Below are 12,950 nucleotides of genomic sequence, written 5' to 3' on the forward strand. Positions count from 1 at the left end.
GCAGCTAATTAGTTACGCTCAGTAGAGGTGTGCTTTTGCTTGGCTCCAAGTGATTGGCTTTATGCTGCGCCATGAAGTGTGTGAACCTCAAGGATAAACTGAGATAAAAGGGGAATCTCTGGTGTTAACTGTCCTTGTAAACTGCTGATATAGAAGCTGAAGCTGAGGGCCCTTATGCAGTAATATTTTGCAAAAGCCATGCGTGTTCTGTCCCGGCTGCTCTCTTCCAGTTCTGTTCTGTGCACTTGAGTACATGTAGGGTCCTTATGGAGTGTTAGCCTTGAGTTTGACTGCCTTCACGGATCTGCCTAGTAGGATCAGGGGAAGTTAATGCAGCGTTCATCAATGGAGAAGTCCGCCAGTGACTCCAGGATATGACCAGTCTTTCGTCTCAGGCATTTCCTCCTGCGTGGACAGAAGCCAACTGTTCTGCAGTCGGTTCAAGTCATTCTAACATCCTGGCTATTATCAGGACAGGAAATTTAAGAGCTGACACTGGATCAGTAGCTAGAGGTGGCGAGAGAGTCGGACTCCGCCTCCCTGCTTTCCAGCCGCTTCTTCTGTCCCCACTCTTCCTGTTCGCACAATAGGAGGGCAGGATCCTGCCGTTTCCATGACAGCCAGCCAGGCCTCCTCAGCAATGCAGCAGGCTCTGCTCAGACCTCCACCTTCAGGTTCACTCGCACACACGGCGACACGCGCGGGCAGCGAGGGTGCATGTGAACGTCTTGTTTCATTCAGGCGCTTGGAAGGGTTTGACAGATCAGCGGGGGAGTAGCAGCACACGACTGTATGGTTTACAGAAGCAGGCAATTGCTGGAGTTTTGTTCTCAGGGGGACAATAAAGGACTGAGTCGTTTCTGGATGTAGTGCAATGGTGATGAGCGTTTTGGAAATGCCTCTGACATCCACGGTGAGGAGTGGCTGAATTACTGCTTGCATGCTGGCATGCTGGTTTATTTTTAAAGCAGAGAGGTTGGCTTAAGATTTGCACAACTGCTTTCTTGGAAATTGAAGGTTATTTAATATATGTAAATGTAAATTGTTGGATTCATTTAAAAAAAAAAGGAAACAGTTTTTTTTTTTTTTAAATAGTGAAATAGTAAAATTTGTTTAATAATTAGAAAAAGCTGAAATATAACTATGTGCTAAAAGAGGTGCCATCACAGATTGTGTTTCCTGCATGCATATGCTTAGCGGGCTGTTGGGTGCTAAAACACTGCACATCATCACAAGTGTTCAAGTCCATGTAAAGGATGTCATGTCACATTCTGGTGTGGGTCTAATTGAATGAACAAAAATGCTTAGAGCAAGAGTTAAACAGTGAACTTGTCTGAAGTGTACTATCAATCCTGAGCTTGTTTGTGAATCTAATGTGTTGAAGAAAGTGAGACACACACAGGCACTGATTAATGAGGCCCTGCCCCTTATAGCAGCATATGTGTCCATCTTATGCAAAGGTGTAAGTACTCATCTGTATACTGGTACACTGACCTAGCAGTTAGTATGGGTAATTTTCCACAACATGGCTTTTAATTCTAGTTACCTGATGCTATTTCTGTGTGTAAAGTGTGCTTTTGCTCTCACAGAAAATGAGATTATGCAGCTAGATTAAAAGGCAGCAGTAGTTGGAGTTACTTTAAATGCATTGATCTTTTAACAGAAACATAGTATATTGAAGCCCAGCTAAGATTGTAACACTGACAATTTAAAGGTTGCTTTTAAACTGCTTGAATCACAAACTGGGCCTTGTAGACGGCTGGGAGTAGAGAACTCTGTTTAGCACCAGTATTAATGCAATTACATAACATTCATCCCAACACTGAAAAGCCTGCTTGTCATTTTTCTTATTTTTAAAATATTGTTTTTTCCCCCCTAAAGAAACCCCATCAGTAGAACTCATTGTCTCAAAAGCTTAAGTCATTTGAACCCCAGGGACATCGTGTCATTTTCCCTTGGTGTGTTCATGCGTTCCTCACTTCTTCTCCATTGTGTCAGGAAGGGAAAAGCCTTGGCTGTTTTTTCAGAGTGTTGCCTTTCCTGTTGTGACTCATGGGTTTCTCCTGTTCTCCTGGGTCAGAGGGTTCACACCATGCTGTCAGTCAGTCCTCTGACGTTGCAGACCCCCTTCCTCGCAGAGACTGTTGGCAAAACCAAGATGACCCAGAACCCTCTCTTGACAGCAGGAATCAAATCAAATCAAAATGTATTTATATAGCGTTTTTTACAACAGATATCACAAAGCAGCTTTACAAACGTCCAAGTCCAAGACCCCAGTGAGCAAGCCAAGAAATGTTTACAGGCTTTTGCTTTCCAGCTCTTTCTGCCAGGCCCAAGGTGACGGCTACTCATGTACGATGGCTGAGATGAAGCCTGACGTGCATGTGCAAACATCCTGTTGCATTGTTTAAGTATAACCTGACGACCCCAAGGCTGAGACATGGTCCTGGACGCGTAAAATGCCACAATGCACCCTGACTACTTCTAAGGTCTTGCAGCATCTGGGTTGAGACTCATAGTTTGTATGATGGGAGTGGTCCTTTTCCTCTCTGCATGTCAAGATGCTCATCTTTTCTTCCAGAAGGATGCAGGAAAGGTGACTGTGGTGACATTCCCTGTCTCTGTCCCTCTCTCCCCCTCTCTTAGGGTCAAGCACGTCGACGGAAAAACATGACGGAGTTCCTGGGTGACGCCAGCATTCCCGCTACAGACTCCGTCTCCCAGCTGAGTGGCTCCTTGCCGAACTCAGCTACAGGCACGGATCGGTGGAAGAACCGTGCCGCCAGCCGCTTCAGTGGCCTCTTCAGCTCCAGCTCGAGCAACGGCTCCGTGGGCAAGGTGTGCGATCCAGATGCGCTCGGTCACAAAGCGTGTGTCTGCCCGTCAAACACGGGCCCTCCTCCACTTGGCAAAGTCATGTTTCTCACACTTAGACCCCACTTAGGCCATTCGGGTTTGAGGAAACGTCATCAATTTGTCAAAGCCAATGAGCTTTTAAAACTCCCAACTACCCTGTCTGAGCACAGGAAAACGTTTTTGAGTGGAGCTTTCCTGGAAGAGCACGTGGATTATCAGTGAAGTGTTTGTAGGGTCGGATAGAGGCGTCTGGTTGGGTAACTCATGGGGACCTCCACAACTCCCAGGCCTGAGTGTGTTTACACTATTGGTAGCCCCAGGAGGGGACACACGGTGGCAGAGGTCATGTCCTGCTATCTGCGTTCCGGCTTGGCTCCTTTTAATGCTCTGACGTTGGTCCGGTGTGGACAACAATGCCTTCTATGTGGTGTGCACGAACCAGGGAGCTTTTAAAAGGTGCCTAGGGGTTTGGCTTTGTGCTGTAAACAGCACACAGCACAATGAAGTGACTAACAATCCGCATAAATCTGTTCAACATCAGACAGCTGTACACAAATGTTAAACCAAGCAACTTACAACTAACGCTGTTTAGCTTCTGATAAATTACATAAACTCAAACTGATGAACCCACAATGTAGCTTGAAGTCCAGACAATAGGAACTGATGGGGTCTTTCATTCTTTTTTTTTTCCATTCTTTTCATTCTTCTGTCTGTATATCAACCAATGTATTCATCGATCCATCCGTCTTTCTATATATCTTACAGCAGGAGTGTGACCGAGTGGAGCAGTTGCAGAGTAAACTCCACTCCTACACGATGTTCGGATTACCCACAATGCCTCAGCAGCTCTCATTCCACAAAGACTCCTGGGAGGAAGAGCCCAACCTGGAGCTGGAGAACAGCTGGAAAGACCTGCTGGGAAACCCTGAGGTACACACACCACCATGTCACACAAGTACACACACCCATACACACCACACATACACACGCAGGGGCGAAATGTTAGGACGATTCCTAGGGCCCCTGACTGATGGGGGTCCTAAAAATTTATTGGAACATTAGGTACCAATATTAAATTATTAACCTGTCATCGTTAATATTTTATATCTTTTCATGGGGCCCAAAATCTCTGGTGGAACACACACTCATGCAGACACTCTCAAATGCATGCACACTCCTGCACACACACAAGCACACACATGTGCATGCTCTTCTTTTAAGGTAACATTACCCGAGCAGTTCTCTTACCAACCTTTGTACAACATGACAGACTTAAGGGTCTTGGTTTTTTTTTTTTTTGGTTTTTTTTTGGAGTTGTCAGGCACACAGATACTAAGATAAAAGCATAATTTAAAATGCCATAATCATCCATGCTGTGGGTTTTCTTTCTCATTTGCACAAACATGGACACAAACAGTGTGGTAACGAAGCGCATGGAAAATGCTGTCATAATCAAACATTTATGATATTATGACCCTCCATAAATACAAGACTAAAGTAATCTACACAGTGCTGTAGACAGACAAACTATCCTCCCATTTTATGGCTGTAAGCAAAGACGAACTGTAGGATAAGATGACCTATGCGTTAACAATATTTGTGCATTTAAATTGCATGGTGTCATGGAGATACCTTAGTATGTGTAAAAAAAACAATTCTGCATTAGTTGTCTACATCCTAGACACAGCCCTACAGTAAATATGAACAAATTCTATAGCTGTGGTTTGATGTTCATTTGTTTAGCAGTTAAATGTCATTGAATTAATTTGCATTCTCTTCCGTATATATAAATGTTGCTGTAACACTGAACATTATGCTGTAATTGAGCTTTTGTTACACAAATGCAGTGGTACAAGTATAATACAGTAATTAGATGAGCAGTAAGGTCTTTTCCATCTTCCATATAGCCACAGACAGGCTGTGTATTTCTCAGGCTGTTTATTTCTTTATCTTAGGCTTTGCCCAAACGACTGTGCCATCAACAGGAGGCCATTTGGGAGCTTCTGCAGACAGAGTCAGATTACATTAAGAAGCTACACGTCATCACTGATGTAAGCTCCACTTCAGAGAAACTCCTGATACAGAAATATTGGATTTACATTTGCCTCAGTTTACTTGTAGTAATTCGTTTGGAAACGAAGTTAATGGCTTGAGCTGTAGTGGTCAGTTTAGTAACTGAATTCAATACTTTTTTTTTTGGTCACTGTGTGTTTGTGTGTGTGTGTGCGCGTGCGTGCATGTGTGTAGCTATTCCTCAGTGGGTTGTTAAACCTGCAGGAGAGTGGCTTTCTAAGTGAGGTGGAGCCTGCCCGTCTATTCGGGAACATCCAGGAGATTGTGCTGCTCCACACGTCACTGTGGGCTGATGTCCTACTGCCTGCCTTGGAACGGGCCAGACACAGACGTGCCCTGCTCGACCCAGTGGACCTGCACCAGGGCTTCTGCACTGTGAGTCACATACACACACACACACTCACTCACTCACTTACACACACACACACACACACACTCTCTCTCTCTCTCTCACTCTCTCTCTCTCTCTCAGCACATGTGCAGACACACAGACAGTCACACATTCCCACCTTCAACAGTTGGGGCAAGTCTCTATGAGCAAGGAAAACTTAATATGTACAGGGCAAGTTAGTACCCCGTAACTTACTGTTTGCTATACTGTTTGTGTGTTTAGTTTGGTTACAGGTTTAAACCCTATATCCGTTACTGTATGGAGGAGGAGAGCTACATGGAGTATATGCGCACTTTAATGAGGGACAATGAACTCTTCAGGATCTATGTGACGGTGAGAGGCATAACTGACACTGTGGTCCATTACTTTAACATGTGCCATGGTGCTCCCTATCTCTATCATTGCTGTTGTCACAGAGCCCTTCAGCTCAAGGAAGTTCAACCATCTGTTTTGCCCTCCAGTCTACCAAGCATAATAAAAAAAGTGCAAAAAAATACTACTGACTCATTTAATGTGTTATTGTTGTGGAGGTAGAGAGCAACAACATACCACAACAATGATGGTTCTTCGGTTTGGAAGATTTGTAAAGTTGTATGGAATCCAGACACCCCCTCTCTCCATCCCAGGGATAGAAGATCTTTATCCTTCCTTTGCATCACATTAGACATGGTGGAGTATTAGCAGTGTTAAGCGAGAGGGTGTCTTTAACCGCAAAACTGTTTGTTGTGCTCCTATGCAGTGGGCAGAAACCCATAAGCAGTGCAGCCGCCTGAAACTCACCGATATGCTGGTGAAGCCTCACCAGAGACTCACCAAGTACCCACTCCTGCTGAAGAGTGTGCTAAAGAAGACAGACGACCAGGCAGCACGAGAGACTATCACCAGAATGGTCAGAAGGAGGGCCTTGTATAGCCATTTGAGCTTCATATACCGTATATCATTATACATCCATATGTCCTTGATTAGACTTTGTCATCTTACTATTGCGCATGTACTGTGAATGTGCAGTAATAGTTATATATGTATATGTTATATATGTAAAGAAGTCAGGTGCATGCTGTATTCTGAATTCTGTGGCACTGTTCAGTGTACATGTGATGGTAAGATGGCTGGATGTGGTGGGTGTTGCAGGTGGCGGAGGTGGAATGCTTCATCAACAGCGTGGACTCTCAGATGAGGCAAAGAGAAGAGAAACAGAAACTGGCTGCCATCGCTAGCCGCATTGAAGCCTACGAGGCCGTAGAGGGTGCTAGTGAGGAAGTAGAAAAGGTGGGATGACCTGAACAAACTCTTTGAGAACTACGTTGCTGGTTAACCTTTGGACCCCTCTCACACATTCAGAAGGGGACCTGTGTTAATTGCCCCCGCTGTTCTTTGACCCCTGACCAGATCCTCAGGGAGTACAATCAGTTTGACCTGACGGCTCCGGTGATGGCCGCCTCGCCGGAGGAGACACGACAGCTCCATCTGGAGGGAGCGCTGAAGATGAAGGAGGGTAAAGAGAGCAGGGTGAGAAGTCTGCCATCCAGTCCAGACAACCTCGCGCATGCTGCCACTTCTTCAGGGAAAAGCATTGACTTGTACAGCACTTGTATCTAGGCTCAGGTCCTTTAAGGTATAACCCATGTAACCCAAAAGATAACTGAGACCTGTCACCTAAAAAAGGTACAGATTAGCACATAAGCATCAGGAAGTAAGGAAACTCAAGTGTATCTTGTGGAACAGAGATGTATTTTACTGCACTTCTGTTCCTGACAGTGGAGATTTTTTTTGTGCTCTCCACAACACTCCTTTCTCCTCTCTTTCCTACCCCCAGATGGATGTGTACTGTCTCTTGTTCACGGATGTGCTGTTGATCACCAAACCAGTGAAGCGCGTGGAGAAGGTGAAAGTCATTCGCCAGCCATTGGTTATTCAGAATGTGGTCTGCAGGGAGCTGAAGGATCCAGGCACCTTTCTCCTCATCTACCTCAACGAGTTCCGCACCGCTGTGGCCTCCTACTGCTTCCAGGCCAACAGTGGCATCCAGGGTCGCAGTTGGGTGGAGGCTATCTACAACGCACAGGTACCTTCTTGCCAGAAAAAGTGCCACTGAAACTGAAACTTGAGGGTAGGTAGCAACAAAGAAAATCCTATTCATATGAGAATTTGCTGGAATCACTCTAACCAAGTGCAACTCACAGAAGCATGAAGGTACAAGATCATTCTGAACTCCAGCAGGATCTGCTGGAGCAGCCCAAGGAGGGGGAATACTTGGCTGACCATTTGTAGAAGGCTGTCTACTTTCATATTATCTCAAAGCAACAATGGTTAGGCCAGACATGCAAGGCCTGAAAGTCCTGTTCCTCTTATGGAGAATATACAGTTAATCCAAAACAGAACTTCAGTGTGTAAAGTGAATTATAAACCATGATTGTAAGAATTTAGATAAGATTTTCTACTCTGATCTTTGATAACACTAATGGTTTTACTTATTTAGCAAATTTGTGGCACTTCTCATCTTTAGAATTAACATACCTTTAAATGAGCATATCTTTAGATTAGCATGCCGGATGTTTTGCTGATTTTGAAATTCTGGAGTGTTTTGTGTAGAATCAGCTTGAGCGGCTCCGTGCCAAATCCCAGAGGGATGAGAGAGAAGAGGACGAGGAGGATGGGACAGAGAGCAGCATGTCTACATCTAGTTCCCCCTCCCTACAGCACAAGGAACCACTAGACAAGAGGTAATGCTTTGCCTGCCTAGAAAAATATACATGATTTTTTTTAAATTAATATATATAAAATTAAAAATCACATTAATCTACTTCCATTTATTAGCTCATGGAGAAACCTAGAAGAAATATTTTTGTTTAATTGTAAAAAGCCATCCAAAAATAGGTATATGAAATACTTAAAAATGCTAATATTTCTAACTGGTGCTGGCTTGGGTGATAATTTCTTGTACATGATTTATGTAAGCTTTGCCTTAGTTCAAGATGACTGATGGTCACATTTTCACTTACGGTTGGTCTGTCTTCTCCAAAGCCTTTCTCTCTCACCCAGCCATTCAGACGGCTCCACTGAGACCCTCTCTGTGGTTGCAATGGATGAGCCCGAGGAGGTCAGATCATCCATACCTGTGGAGACAGAACATGTGTCTCTCAGACATTCTCTACATTCTTCGAGCTCAAGGGACTTGCTTTCCACCAGTGATGGTCAAGCTCTGGAGACGCTGGGTGATCTGCCCACCATGGAGGTAGATCCAGAGAGTCGCTCTCTGTCTGTGGACAGTGCCTACGGAACGCTCTCTCCAGAGTCTCTGATCACAGAACTGGAGTTGAAGGCAGGCGTAGAACAGAATGAAGGAGAGGAGACAGACATAGGAGAGGAAGAGGAGGCCTTCGAGGAAGATGACGGTGCTGATGATAATGATGACGACGATGCAGACGAAGAGGACTCATTGGCTTGGAATGGCTCTCAGGTGACTGTTAATGAGTCAAACATTTTGGATGATCATTCCAACCTCCAGAAACACCTGGTGGAGGAACCAGAGGAGGTGGAACACATTGCGGCTGCCTCTCAGGACCTGGGGTGTCGCTCACTGACGTTGCAGCGCCGTTCACCCGTCCACCCTCGTCCGGACTTCCTGCAGCTCTTCTCCCTCAGGTCACGCTCTGAGGATGACCTTCTCCGAAGACTCGCTTCTCTGCCCCGCACCTCTGAGACGGCCAACCGTAGCATTAGCAAGAGTTTGTCTCAGCTCTCCAAACAGGAGCTGTCCAGCAACGAGCTCCTACAGACGGAGATGGGGCAGCCCTACCAGGACCCCAACACTCTACCAGGCGAAGCTACGGACACTCTCAGAAGGGCAGAGACGCAGCTTGTGCACAGGGCCCTGACCTGTCCCAAGTGGGAGAGTGGGAGAACATCGCCCCCTGGTGCTTTGGAGGGAAATTGTGACACAGCAGCATTGCAGCAGCCGCACCATAGGAAGCTGACCAGGTCTCAGCTGCAAAGATTACGCACAGCCATGGTGCTCAACTCCACGCTCACTGCCTCGTAAGTGTAACAACTTAACTGCATGCGTGAATTATTGGGTAACCACTAATGAACCAGTACTTTTATTCCTTTCTTTCTTTTCAGCTTTTAAAACAGGAATTCAAGCTAGTCATAAGTCAAAGATTGCATACTGGGCCGTGCATAGCTTGTAGTCTCTCACAGATACACATTACAAGAAGACAAATGATGCACTGTGCACCAATATGTAAATCATTTTTAAAAAATACTCACTGATCTATTACTTCCATAATTATTTTTACATATGACACTTCATTTGCATAAGGTAAAATTATTTTTAGCATTTCATATTGTGGTTATGATTGTAATGTTAAAGGGTGTTTCTTGTTGCAGTGTCTACCTGAGGCCCCTCCCCCTTTCTGTTTGATTAAACAGTTTGATAAAACAGCTGGCACTTATTATCAACCATTTATAACTAATCCGCTGATGGTATTGGTCCTTAACATTTGTTGTTTGATATGTTGGTGCATCCCTAGTTGACACCCTACATTTCTATTTGTTTTTAACACCACACCTAAGCCAAAAGGATACCCATTCCAGACATGCTATCAGTATCCTGCACCCACCAGCTCAAGTCATATCTCTACTGCATCATGGCAACACCAAACATTAAGACACAGCCCTGTAGCCTTCCCAGATAACCTGCTGATTGATTGTTCCTGTGCATTCTAGCTTCAAAGCTTGTGCTCATTGTCTGGGAATGCCGTTGCTATGTGACCTTTTGTAATAAGAGGTCATTGGCACTCACTATCTCCCCCTGCCGCTCGATATCAGACTGCTGTTGGCCATAAAGGTCTTCTGCCTTTATGGAACATATGATGGGCCGAGACACGATGACCTCAGATGGCCTCAGCTCTCGCCTAGGTCTGAAATAGGCAGGCTCCATTGTCTCCCAGCCTGTGGGAAGCTGGCATTTCACCACCAAGGTCTTTTGTCTCACTCTTCTTTTATCTGATGATCTTGGTCTCCACCCAGATTTATTAAGGGGGTTGCAACATGGTTTTGGTACACCTTGTAGAGTGAATGCCAAGATAAGTAACCATTGGGAAGTTCTTCTGGTAATTTGGGTAAGATGTAAGAAGTTGAGGTTGCTTAAGGATTTCTTGGTTTGCAGTTTGAACATTGTGTAACATGTGAAAGTTCTTTTAGGACACAACAAATGAATAGGTGGTGAGGTTGCACAGTGTGGTTATTATTTCACTCTGAGCGCTCACTTTATGCTTTCTTTGTGTGTGTGTTTTTGTTTTTTGTTTTTCCCAGGGAGGTATAGAGTCTGACAGAACAGAAGCAAGTGCCATTAGCTGGTCTATTGGTGGTCTAAACAGTTGCAGTGATGAACATCAACACAGCAATCTCAGTATCTGTAAGGAGTATCAGCATATTCCCAAGAGCAAAGGTTCAGGAGAAAGGAGGAGCTCAGGAGAATACACTCAGACACCCCATCACTGGAAGCCCAGGGACTGTAACACATGCATGAAGATAATGTAACACATGCCTTCGGAATATGCAAGATGGTAATATATATATATATATATATATATATATATATATATATATATATATATATATATATATATATATATATATATATATATATATTGTAGCAGTAGTGGCAGTACACATTAATGAAGGGCTTAAAAACCATATTTTGTTGTAAGGACCTTGTTTGTAGACTACTGTACCATCAAAATCAGGCTACACATCAAAGCCATTAAAAAGAAAGGAATTTTGTTTTTTCTGTCTTAAAGATAAAGCGTAATAAATTAACTACTTAATAAATGCACATTTGTGTATGAAGGCAGTATTCAAGGTAAACTTACATATCACGTATTTTGCTGTAATTGATTAGTTTACTTAAGAGAGTGGCTTTTGCAAGATTTTTACCTCAGTTGAAACTTACATTCCATTGTGAACCTCAAAGAAGAGGTAAAAATAATGTCAGAACAGGACAGATTTGTATTTAATGAGGTGTATCAGGTTTTTGTTTTCTTTTGATTTGTTTGAAATTCATTTTTGATGTGATTGTAGCCTTTTTTGTTTACTCCAGATCTTTAAGAGCACTTGAAAACCAAATAAATAAAATCTGAGCAAACATGAAAAAACATTTACATTTTTATAGATGACGAGCAATGTAAACGAAGGCACCCGAGACAGGATAATACAGGTGGACGTCTTAAAGTTAGATTGCCCCCTTGTGGATATGTAGTAATATTGAAACTCAAGATTTATGAGTATAATGTGATTGACTCACCTAACAATAAAAATAGATCTATTCTGCTTCTTTTTTAGTTTACTGAATCATCACATAATGTAAATAACCACGAGCAATAGTTTCTGAACCCCAAAGATTCTGCAGTTACCTACAGAGAGAGACATGTCCCCAAACATTAACCATATAGGGAAAACATGAAATTAAAATATGAAATCTGTCTGGCTTGTAATTGTAAACTTTTTGATCTAAGGCCACAGTAGTGAATTTGCATGAGCTTGCTCTTTGTTAAATGTAATGTAAATATAATATTTATTTAAGCTTTTTTGTTTTATAGACAGCAGTCTCTGTTGACAAGTTTTGATTGCTCTGCGTCATTGTTTGAAATATCAAAGGGTAGCGTTGTTTATTCACCTCTTTGGACAATGGGGGAAAAATTAAAGACTGAATCCATGTCTGCCTTAGATTTTGATCGTTATCAGTTTACAGCTACCATGCATTGTAGTGACTTTCAAATAAAAACAGTTACGCGACCAAAATTACAATGCTATCGTTTGGTTCCTACATACCAAAAGGATTAAACTAATTTTCTTAACCCAACACATTCTGTTACTCATTTTTAATGCTACAATGAGACTATTTGTAAATGATCGAGAAGTGTATGTCAAGCCTTAGTGATAGACGAACGACTGATCTCGGACGATTAGTACTGCCTCCTTTAAAGCATGTGGGACAGAGAACTCCACAAGAAGCGCAGTGTAACAAGAGCGTTAATTATTATATTGTATGTCCGAATAATGTAATTCGATTTGGAGCTCTCGCGCTCTCTCTCTCTCTCTCTCGCTCTCTCTCTCTCTCTCGCTCTCGCTCTCTTTCTCTCTCTCTCTCTCTCTCTCTCTCTCTCTCTCTCTCTCTCTCTCTCTCTCTCTCTCTCTCTCTCTCTCTCTCTCGCTCTCTCTGCCACGAGGGGGCAGACGTTTCCCGTTTTCGTCCTTGTTCTGCGGAGTTTAAACAGCTGCCAATACAGGAAGAGTTGAGGTCATGCGAACTCTTTTCTCAGTGTTAGTTAACGACCAGAACCAACCCCAGAACAGCAAACTTAAGACTCATTTGACTTTATATACTGACTGGTCAGTCGGCCGTTTTCCCTCCCTAAACTATGCTATTCTGCTCCAGTATGTTCACCTGAAATCTTTGTCACATATTCAGGATGTCTGAGGTAGCCTACAGTGTCTTTAGTTACGTTAATGCTTTTACACGCCTCTGTTAAGTCACTCAGTAGAAAGGAGCGCAATCTTGGCAGCGCTATGCGCAAGGAGAGGTTCTTTGGCGCTGTCGGAACATTCTCCCGATAGCCTCATAATC

General features: G+C 43.5%; 1 protein-coding gene across 6 annotated transcripts; it reads left to right on the forward strand.

Moving 5' to 3' along the window:
- Nucleotides 1–231: 231 nt before the first annotated feature.
- Nucleotides 232–12,124, forward strand: LOC145643356 (pleckstrin homology domain-containing family G member 5-like). Of its 6 annotated transcripts, none has more exons than XM_081708773.1 (13): nt 232–913; nt 2,647–2,838; nt 3,625–3,786; nt 4,812–4,907; nt 5,104–5,304; nt 5,543–5,653; nt 6,060–6,209; nt 6,452–6,589; nt 6,710–6,829; nt 7,137–7,385; nt 7,913–8,043; nt 8,363–9,358; nt 10,637–12,124. In XM_081708773.1, the coding sequence occupies exons 1-13, from the start codon at nt 875–877 to the stop codon at nt 10,644–10,646; spliced, it is 2,595 nt and encodes an 864-aa protein (XP_081564899.1). In that variant the 5' UTR covers nt 232–874; the 3' UTR covers nt 10,647–12,124. The 6 variants fall into 6 exon arrangements, with proteins under 6 accessions (XP_081564899.1, XP_081564897.1, XP_081564898.1 ...); XM_081708772.1 differs by having other exon boundaries at nt 234–913; nt 3,622–3,786; XM_081708768.1 differs by having other exon boundaries at nt 306–913; nt 8,345–9,358.
- Nucleotides 12,125–12,950: the final 826 nt, after the last annotated feature.

The sequence above is a fragment of the Electrophorus electricus genome, unplaced genomic scaffold (genome assembly GCF_041902795.1).
Source record: "Electrophorus electricus isolate QZ-2024a unplaced genomic scaffold, ASM4190279v1 Scaffold131, whole genome shotgun sequence".
Lineage (NCBI taxonomy): Eukaryota > Metazoa > Chordata > Actinopteri > Gymnotiformes > Gymnotidae > Electrophorus > Electrophorus electricus.